At 46.5% G+C, this 10564-nt stretch overlaps 1 protein-coding gene across 1 annotated transcript; it reads right to left on the bottom strand.

The window, feature by feature from the left end:
- Nucleotides 1-5562: 5562 nt before the first annotated feature.
- LOC136497604 (anthocyanidin reductase ((2S)-flavan-3-ol-forming)-like) lies at nucleotides 5563-7770 on the bottom strand. The gene is made up of 6 exons (XM_066493456.1): nucleotides 7539-7770; nucleotides 7002-7168; nucleotides 6583-6795; nucleotides 6313-6472; nucleotides 5982-6198; nucleotides 5563-5877 (listed from the first exon to the last, which is right to left on the bottom strand). The coding sequence occupies exons 1-6, from the start codon at nucleotides 7684-7686 to the stop codon at nucleotides 5733-5735; spliced, it is 1050 nt and encodes a 349-aa protein (XP_066349553.1). The 5' UTR covers nucleotides 7687-7770; the 3' UTR covers nucleotides 5563-5732.
- Between the last annotated feature and the right edge of the window lie 2794 nt (nucleotides 7771-10564).

Raw genomic sequence — 10564 nt, 5'->3', positions numbered from 1 at the left:
TGTCTTGATCACTAAAACAAAATGGCTCCTACATTTTATACCTTTGCCTTGAGCCTTTTGTTTTTCTCTTTCTTCTTTTCTAAGTTTGAGCATTTGATCATCACCATGCCATCGACATTGTCATGATCTTCGTCATAGCTTCATCACTTGGAGTAGTGTTACCTATCTCATAATCACTTTGATAAACTAGGTTAGCACTTAGGGTTTCATCAATTAACCAAAACTAAACTAGAGCTTTCATCGGTGAAGAAACAGAGGCAAAAGGAAGTCACTATGAGTGACCGAACGCTGGCCTCGGCAGGACCGGCGCATCCGTCAGTGGCAGTAGTGAGCGCTCGGTCTTGATCTTGTGACCGGACGCTGGCGCGAAGAGTGATCGGACGCTCAGGGCCTGCGTTCGATCTGTGCTGACGTACGTTGACGTTGTGGCATGAGGAACAGTAGTGACGCATGGCAGTCGGAGAATGACCGGACTCAGGTGCTGCGTCCGGTCGTGTAGGTGCAGACACATCTAATCACAAAATAGAGGCTCGGGGAGCTCTCTGGAAATGACCAGACTCTGGCCGGTCTACGTCCAGTCATGCATGGAACATCTCTGGAAATGACCGGACTCGGCAGAGGTGCATTCGGTCTTGGCATTATGCTACTTCCGGTCTTGGCAGTGGTATTCTTACATTGATGCTCTCATGCAAGCAAAGATAAAATGAAGAAGTAAGCTAACCACAACAAGAAAGTGCACTTGATCATATTAGTGGTTCTCAAATCATATGGGTGAAAAATGGTTTTCATTATTCATGATTGGTCTTCATCAAGCTTATAATTGGACTTCACATTGCTATTGGAGTAATGAATTGGAATCTATATGACTATCCTCTACTCCAACATAGCAAAGGTATCATTGTAATGTGCATGATCATTTCATCCCTTACTAGTATGTGAATAGTGCATATAGTACATGCTTCATAGGATCATGTATAACAAATAAAATGTTTAAATTCATAGCCTACCACTATTGCTTGATATGATTAGTTGATCTAGTGGTTAGTATATGAATTTGTTCATGAGCTAAGTGAACCCAAGTACTTGATTTAGTTTGGATTGTCAACAAGTGAGAAGTACAACCTCGATAAGATAACCACCAAATGAGTATGAAGAAGCTTAGAGAGGGTTCAAACTGGACTTGGAAGCTTAGGCCAATCAATTTAGTTCAAGTCAACCATAGAAGCTCATGATAGTGATAAGAGTACAAGCACAAGACAACAATGCAAATGGATATCTAGTTTGTTTGTTTTAAGTGGTATCTAGACTCAAGTATTTCATCAAGAATTCACAAGTACTGTCTAGATCAAGTCACAAGTGATATCCTATAAGTGGTACTCATGAAGATAACAAAGGTTCAAGAAATGGTTTTTATCGATAAATCCAACAAGTGGTTCCATACTAGAAAATTCTTTCAAGTAGTATCACATCTACACGTGGTATCAATCATGTAAGACAATGGTTCCACAAGTGATCCTCAACTTTAAGTGATCATCAAATGAAGAATGCATCCCTCACCTACAAGAGCTCAAGTTTAGCAAATGGATGACCCATGATATGACATAGGGGGAGGTGTCCCACAAATTGGTATCAAGGACGAAGATCCTATGTGTGGTATCTCAAGGCCTACAAGTGGTGTCATTCCAACAAGCAAATGATGTCCATAAAAAATGCAAGATTCAAGCCTCAACTATCTAACCCAAATGCAAACCTTTGCATCAATGAAAAGCATACCTTTTATGGAAATTGATGACAAAGGGGGAGAGATTGTACAAAGATATGAAAGCTTTGTGAGAGATTGAGACAAAGAAGTAGAGGTTGGACATGGACATGGACAAAGAGGGAGAAACATTGAAGAAAAGAGATGGATCAAAATTATTGGACAAGAGAAGCACACAAGTAGGGGGAGCAAGCTCATAAACTTTGATTGGTTGCATTTGATATGTGCATATTCATGTGCTTGCTTGCATTGAATAAGTTTTTAATTTCAATATGCATGTTTGTGTGGTGTATGCTAGTTGTAGAATTTAATTGATGAAATGAAAACTAGCATGCATAGGATGATAGCTAGACACTTGGTATGCTTTTCAAGTAATGCGAGTACCTTGCTTTTAATGTTGATCTCACGAGGTATCTAGTGCTTTGATTTCTAAGTGATATCTAGCTAACCATGGTGTTAAGGACGAACTTAAAGGTGCAACTCCGATTGGTATCACACTTCAAAGGTTTACTCTATACACCTTAGCATCATTTGGTAGTAATTACTCTCCCATAATTCCAATCTATGCATATGTGTGAGCTTCAAACCAAACACTTTAGCACATATGTAGGGGGAGCTAATACTACCATTTCGGGTTTGTGGTACTTGTCCAAAATCATTTACACATGGTAAAATTGCTTGGGCAAGCAACATGAATCCAAAAGAGCTTAATTTCCATATCTTTGTAGAGTTGTCATCAATTACCAAAAAGGGGGAGATTGAAAGGTCCTTGGTTGGTTTTGGTAATTGAGTGACAACCTAGGTGGACTAATTGTGTTTATGTGAGATACACAGGTGATTAGTCCACATGTACATGTGTGTGAGCAACATATGCCATGAAGGTCCAAATGGCTCGGAGATGTTGCAAAGCTCACACATGTGATGATGAAGGAGCTCATTGCACATGAGACATGACATTGAGTCATGTGATCAAGGTGGAGAAGATCAAGATATGACTTGGCTTGATGGACCGGTTGCAAGCGTGAAGGGCAAGTCGGAGGCTTTGAAGCGATGGACCACGTGGCGGTGAAGCTTGAGCAAGACTTGGCGCTGATGGACGAAGGCAACGGTGAAAAGCAAGTGAAGTCAAGATTGATGAACCAATATGGTCACGTGATGATATGATGTGGATTATCTCATTGTTAATCATGTTGGTGCATGTGTTGTATCGACATTAGAAGAGATGGAATGGAATGTGCAAGGCAAAGGTATAAACTAGGGCATTTTATTTCACCAGTCATAGGTGTGTAGAGAAGTTGATGATCGGATTTAAAATAGATGGTCGTACTATCAAGAGGGCCAAACTTATTTGCATATCGGTCATCTAGTGCCACTCGAGTGATCTAACTTTGCATCGTCGCTAGGATCGAGTGGCGTGGCAAGTTGAGTGGCTAATCCTTTGAAAAATGATTGTGAAAATACTAACACACATACACATGGTGGTGTACACTTAGTGGTGTTGGCATATTTGCAAAGGAGAAGGAGTTGGAATTGAAATGAATCAACTCGGTGAAGAAACGGAGGTGAAAGGAAGTCACTGTGAGTGACCGGACGCTAGCCTCGGTAGAACCGGCGCGTCCATCAGTGGCAGCAGTGAGCACTCGATCTCAGTCTTATGATCGGACGCTGGCGTGAAGAGTGACCGGACACTCAGGGCCTGCGTCCGGTCAGTGCTGACATACGTTGACGTTGTGGCGTGAGGAACAGCAGTGACGCGTGGCAGTCGGAGAATGATCGGACTCAGGTGATGCGTTCGGTCGTGTTGGAAATGGCTAGACTCTGGAAAACAGAGGCGTTCGGTCGTGTTGGAGCAGATGCGTCTGGTCGTTATCAAACTGACGCGTCCGGTCGTGCATGGAACCTCTCTGGAAACAAGCAGACTCGGCAGAGGTGCGTCCGATCTTGGCACTGTGCTGGGTCCGGTCATCACTTGGCTGTTGGCGTGTGGCAGCCGATCGTTGAGATCGGGCGGCTCTGGTTGAACGCAGAGTGACACATGGACGACGTAGCGCGACCGGACGCTGGTAGGGTGTGTCTGGTCGATACGACCGGCGCGTCCAGTCATCCCAAAAATTGCCCAGTGAAGGGGTAACGGCTAGTTTAGCCGATGTGGCTATAAATAGAAGGGGATCTCGGCCATGGCTGTGCTAGAGCACCTAGGGGGACTTTGTGTCCATGCTTGGTAGTGCTTGGGAGCCCTCCATGTCACATATGCTTGATAGCGATCATTCGATTGTGTGAGAAAACGATTCTAGTACGATTGCATCGTGAGTTTGCATCATGTGGCACTAGGTGATCTAGTTGCAAGCCGGTGGTACTTGTTACTCTTTGAGGTTGCCACCTCCTAGACGGCTTGGTGGCGGTCTCCGTCGAAGCCCACAAGAAGCTTTTGCGGTGCTCCGGAGAAGAGCTTTGTGAGGGGCATTGTGCTCGCCCCGCGGGAGCCACGAAGAGCAACTCTAGTAAAGCGAGACGCGAAGGGCGATAAGTGGTTCGGCCAGTTCAAGTGCTAGAGCTTGTGGTAAGCACTTTACATGGGAGAGTGTGACTTGTGGGTCACCACTAGCAAGATGACCGGCGGCAACCTTGGAGCTTGTCTCAATGAGGACTAGCGTGTTGGCAAGCACGTGATTCTCGGGAGAAAAATCACCGTGTCAACTTTGTTCTTCCCGTTGGTTTGTAATCCCCTTACACAAGCTTGTAATTACTTTCATATACATTGTGCTTGTGTAGTTGCTCTTATAATTAGTTAGCTTGTGTAGCTCACTAGTTACCTTTTTGCTTGTGTAGCATAGAAGTAGCTCCCTTGTGTGGCTAATTCGGTTTGTGTAACCTTGTTAATCATATTGCTTAGTTTGTGTAGCTAAGTATTTGCGTTCTCTAATTTGGCCTTGGTTGCCTTATTATTGAGCATTGCTAGTGAGCTTAGATGGCTTTGTGCTTTTGCTTACTAGCATGTGTAGGAGCTCCCTCGTTGCTTGAAATACTAGTGGCATAGGTTTGTGTGACCTTGCTCCTAGAATTAGATAGGTGAGCTCTACCTAGCCCGACAGATCTTTATAAGGTGCTTGTGAACTTTGATAGAGAGGTGTAGTCTTGGTTAGATCGATTGTCTTAATTCCGTATTTGTTTTGGTTAGCCGATATAATTAAATTTAGAAACGACTATTCACCCCCCTCTAGTCGTCATCTCAACCCTACACATCTCTTCTTGGACTGTCCATTTGCTATGTCTCGTTGGAATTTGCTGGGGCTAGCACACCTAATTCAGGGGAACATTTTTTACAGTCTTGATTTGTTCAAAGTTCAAATACAAAGGCCTTTCTTCATGAAAATTATTGTTGCAATGTTTTGGGCTATTTGGTCTGCCAAGAATGATGCCATCTTCAGGAATCAATAGCCCTCTTTGCAAGCTTGCAAAGTAGTCTTCAAACAAGAATTAGCTAGAGTTAAACTCAGAGCTAAAGATGATCTTCGATTACGGTTACAACTAGGACAATACCCCGTGCGTTGCTGCGGGGATTCCAGATAATTTAGACTATTTATATTTATAGTTATATGAATGAAATTATCTTAAATTAATTTTCGTGAATGGTTTGGCACATCTACGTGGACAACTAAGTGTATGTTAGTGGATGAAGGGATAACCATCATAATTACATGTGCTAGTTGGCTATAATTGCAAGTTCTAGTGGATTATTGATGTGGATAGCTTGCATGTTGAGAGAAATCTCCAGTGAGGTTTAGCTTTATAAGAGTATAGAATTATGTCTAGACAACTATATGTAATTTTGCTTATTTTCTTTATTTCATTCTTTGTCTCCTGAAGCTTGTACTTGGCAAACTATGTTTAATAAAGTACAGTAGCGGGCAACACCTCCTGTTTTCTCTCAAAAAACATACTGCCCATTTATTTAAGCTGGGGCATCTATATATCAGTAGGGCAGAATTCCTAATGCCTTGCCGTACTCGACCACGTTGTCGTATATCTCATCCAGGGTGTTGTGCCTGTACTGAAACCCTTCCCGGACCAGCTTCTCCGACGACACGCCCACTCTCGGCCTCTCCTCATCGTCGTCGCTGCAAATAAAGTGTCAAAAATCAGAGCTGGAAACCCCTGCAAACATAATATCCACAGCACGGAATTGAGGCCGGCCGTTGCCGTTGCCGTTGCCGTTGCTTACAAATTTGTTTTCACGCCGTACTGCGGGTACTTCTGTGCCAGGAAACGCGCGAGCTCGACGAGGGTCGGGTTGAGGCTGCTGCAAATGTACCTCCCATTGGCCGCCGCCGCCTCTGCGAGGAACAGCTCGGCGCGGCAGAGGTCGTCGACGTGGACCAGCTGCACCTCGCCGAAGGACTTCTGGATGCCTTTGAGCATGGCGAGCCCTGCCTCGTCGCCTGAAGATCAGCAATCGATCGAGATCATCCACGCGAACTCCATTGTTTTTTTTCTTTTTAATTATTAAAAAGCGAAGAATTAGTTTGGCGGCCGCAGGATCTTGATTGACTCACCGGACAGCAAGGAGAGGCAGTCGACGATGCTCGAGCGGGCCTTGGGTGCCGGCGCCGCGCCCACGACGATGACCGGAAGGACGGTGACCAGGCTGATGCCGTGCTCCTCCGCGAACCTGCTCGCTTCCTTCTCCAGGAGCACCTTGGACACGCAGTGTGCCTGCAAGCAAGCAATACAGGTCACCATCAAACTGACCTAGCAGTGGCCGACAGGAGAAAATAGGCACTAGCATCGATGGAGAATGGGTGCAGAATCATCGGACGGCGGACCCAGATTGGTGGCTTGTTGGCTCTGAGGTACTCGACGTCGGACCAGGAGTCCTCGTCCAGCACATGCCCATGCCCGTCGCCTTGCAGGTCCGGCCTGATGTTGATTACTGCGGCCACCGACGAGGTCAGGATCACTCGCCGCACCGTCCCGGCCTTCACGCACGACCTCATTGCGTTCAGCGTTCCTCGGACGGCCGGCTCGATCTGCTCTTTCTGCCATCGGGCATCGGCAAGCAAACTAAAAATCAGTTCTTTTTTCTCTGAAACCACCCAACTGATGGAGTGAAAAAGAGGTATCGATTGAGCAAGCCCAGATCGACACAAGGGATGTTGTCGTATGTAGGACAGAGTCAGAGTGAGTTGCGGTTATGTGACAACGACGACTCGTGGTGTGGTGAGTGGTGACGATGTTTGCGCACCTCTGGATCCTGTGCCTCGAAGTTCAGCGGGGCGGCGACGAGGAAGACGTAATCGCAGCCGGCGACGGCGTCGTCGAAGCTGCCTTCTTCGTCCATGTCAGCGCGGAAGACCGTCAGCGGTCCAAGCTGCTGCAAGCCCTTGATGTGGGAGTTCTTCTCCATGTCATCTGTGGTTTCAGAAATCAGAATTAAAAAAAAAAACCAAATCAAGGTCAATTCTAAGCATGGGTAGGGCCGTGGTGGGATTCACAATCACATCACAACCACCACCATCTATCTGCAACAGTAAAAGCATTTGTGCGCCTAGCTCAAATACCATATTCTAGTATTTCTTTATTGCTGTTGAACCATAAAATCAGAAACCACGTTTTTAAAAAAAAATTGAGAATTCAGTAATAAAACCGTTGAAATCCTTGTGCTATTTTTACGCACGTTCCAATAAAGGTGCCGCGCCGTTACTGCACAGCTCTGCAAGCCCGGAACAGCAACAACCACGAAATCCCTCTGTACATGAAAAGGAAGGTCAAAGAATCAAACCAGGGTTCCTGACCGTCGTCTTCACGGCATAGCCCTCCTCCAGCAGCAACTTGATGAGTGCGGAGCCGATGTACCCGCTCCCTCCAGTCACGCACGCCGTCTTCTTCTTGTTGCTGTCGCCCGCGGACGACGACATATCGCCGGCCATCAACGCAACGCTCCCTCGTCGTCGAGTTGTCGATGCTGCTTGCCGGTGACTGTCGGTCAGTCCAGCAGCCTGATTGATGAAATTAGTTTGCTAGGACTAGTAGCTATATATAGTTTGGGGCGAGATTAGATTTGAGAGGACTGGTAACTTTGATCAGCCTGATCGACGAAAAGACAACAACCTATGTAGCACGTCGTCGACTTTGATATGATGCACAAACTATTCATAATTGTGTCCTGCACGGGTGTTATTTGTTTATTCTACTTTGGATCGAACGGTCCAACAACCTATGTAGCACGTCGTTGACTTTGATATGATGCACAAATTCCTTCCCAATCATCGCTAATCCATCTCAAATTAGGTTCTAAATGAATAGTTCCAATAATTTGATATGATGCACAAATTATTCAAACTTGTGCGCTGACAAACATGCATCAGCTGTTGACCCACACATCCGCTCTACGTACCTCTTGACAAACATGGCACATTTCCTAGCACATGCTAACAAATGTCAGCTCTCGAGAAAGAACACGCTGAAAGACTAGTACAGTGCCAGCTCTGGCACACCTGGTCGCGCCGCCAGCAGTTATGCATGACCAGCGATCTGGAAATTAAAAACTGCCAATGTCCGCTAAGTGAATGAAAAATATTTATGTTACAAAAAACTATAGTTAATAGACGAAGTACCTCAATTAACTAACTAATTAATTGCATTAATTAAAAAACTAAATGCACCCTTATGTTTCTCATATAAGCATGATTAGCAACATGTAAACATGTATTCTTAATTAAGTACCCGAGAAAACCTAAATAAACTTGTCACCAACCACAATATAGGGATAAAATTTAGAGTTTAATTTTTTATCGGAATCCTCGATTCCACTAACAAACATGTCCAAGCAAATCGCAAGATACAAAGTTAGTTATAAAATCAGGAGCTTGACTAAAAAACATAGAACAGTAGGGGGCCAAACCACACGCTCCATGGGAGGCTAAGCCATCAACAACCCTATTACATGTTATTCTCCAACTCCGGCGAGCTCGGACGCCGTCATCTCCTCTAACTCCTCCGCCCCGACCAGGCACGGCCGCCGCGCTACCGCCGTCAGGGCCCCTAAACCGCCCGGCCACTATCCCCACCGCCTGGCCTGCCTGCCTCCCACACCCCCTCGGGCGTCCGCTTCTATAGCCACTAGAGTTGGAGAAGAAAGAGGAGTAGAGGCTTGCTGGAACACTAGCCGTCGTCGTTGTCGTCGTCTTCGTCTCCAGTGGGCTTATGTCCAGGAGGAGAAGGAACCGGCCTACCTCGTCGGAGTCACCGCCGTCATTGTCTTCGTCTTTGCCATCGTCGTCGTCTTCGAGAGCGGGCGCGGGGTCGCCGGGGAGCTCGCGAAGGGATGAATGGACGGAGGGAGGAAGAGAGGGAGGAGCCGCGTCGGGAAGGAGGGCGTGGGAGCATGTGTTAGGAATTTAGGCACTTTCATTATTAGTTTAATCCAGAAAATTAACATCAGCAGGTTCGTGACGGCATATATGTGCATGTGTATATCTCTAATGAACACTACAACATGCAGTGATGACATACAGATGAATACAGTAGCAGCGAGTACAGTAATCACAGAGATTAGAGTGTACCCAATGGAGGGTCCCATGCCGAGGGCATCGGAGGCTCCATTCGCACTAGTCGACATAGTGCGTTGCTCGAAGTCGTAGACCACAGTCGGTGCAGGACGATGTTCGCAGTGTAGTCCCACGGATGGATCACCAGGAAGAAGACAGCTTGCGGTTCTATAGGCAATCTCTGAAAGAAGACGGGATCTGCCACCAGGAAGAAGGCGTACGAGGACGAGCAGTCGCGGATCGCTCCCCAAAAACCTAATCGCCACGCACCCCATGCAAGGTTCACCAGCGGACGAGGGTTCCGGAGGCACTTGCTCTCCTGCTATTCCGTGCGCGTAGAGGTACGGGACGGGGAAGACAGAGGGCTGTGGAGATGTGGATTCTCTCGGGAACAGCTGCGGAAGACGGGGTCTGAACTGACGCAGGATGCGGATATATGGCTACGACCGGGGAAGAAGACGAAGGCAGCGGAGAATCCCAGGAGACGGGAAGCGGAAGGGACGGTAACTGACGCAGTCTATTCGCCTCCACCATCAAGGAGCGAAACTCCCGTGATAATATGGATTTAAGTGGCAAAAGACTGGCCACGCCCGCCCGCTCGCTCACCGCCCGCCCGCCCGCCCGCCCACCTGCCTGCCTGCCTGCCTCGCCTCGCCTCGCCTCACCTCGGCACAGCACGGCCACAGCCTCGGCCCGGCCCGGCCCGGCCCAGCCGGCGATGGCAACGGCGGCGCGCACGCACGCGTGTGGCGCGCCTTTATCCTTTTCTCAGCTTCTCAATTTAGATGAATAATTTACAACCATATAAGCTGAGTCAGCATTTAGTCAAAATCCCGTATGGTATTAAACCATACAACACTTGATGTTACGTACCATAGAGTTTTATCTGATTATTAAATATTATATGGGCCAAGCCCATATTATATCCAACAATCCCCACTAAACTCTAGGGTTTGTAACAAAGTAGTCTTAGAACCATATTTCTTTTATATACCAATGTTTCTATGGAGACTGTTAAGTTGAACATCCATCTAGAACAATAGTTTCACTTAGTCACAAATGAACAATGGACTAAGCCTTGAATTGATAGTTTTGTGTGAGGTGAATGTCACTAAAGTCCTTAGCTGATACTAGGCAGCAAAAGGCATCCCCTCTATTTGAAGCATATAAGTCATACTTCAGTGCCTTTCATGAGTATTTAAAGATCACCCAAATCTCATAGACTGTGACCAGCAGTCTGACTCATATAGGTGTGTTC

This window comes from Miscanthus floridulus, chromosome 12 (genome assembly GCF_019320115.1).
Source record: "Miscanthus floridulus cultivar M001 chromosome 12, ASM1932011v1, whole genome shotgun sequence".
NCBI lineage: Eukaryota > Viridiplantae > Streptophyta > Magnoliopsida > Poales > Poaceae > Miscanthus > Miscanthus floridulus.
This window is presented reverse-complemented; position numbering and strand designations above follow the sequence as displayed.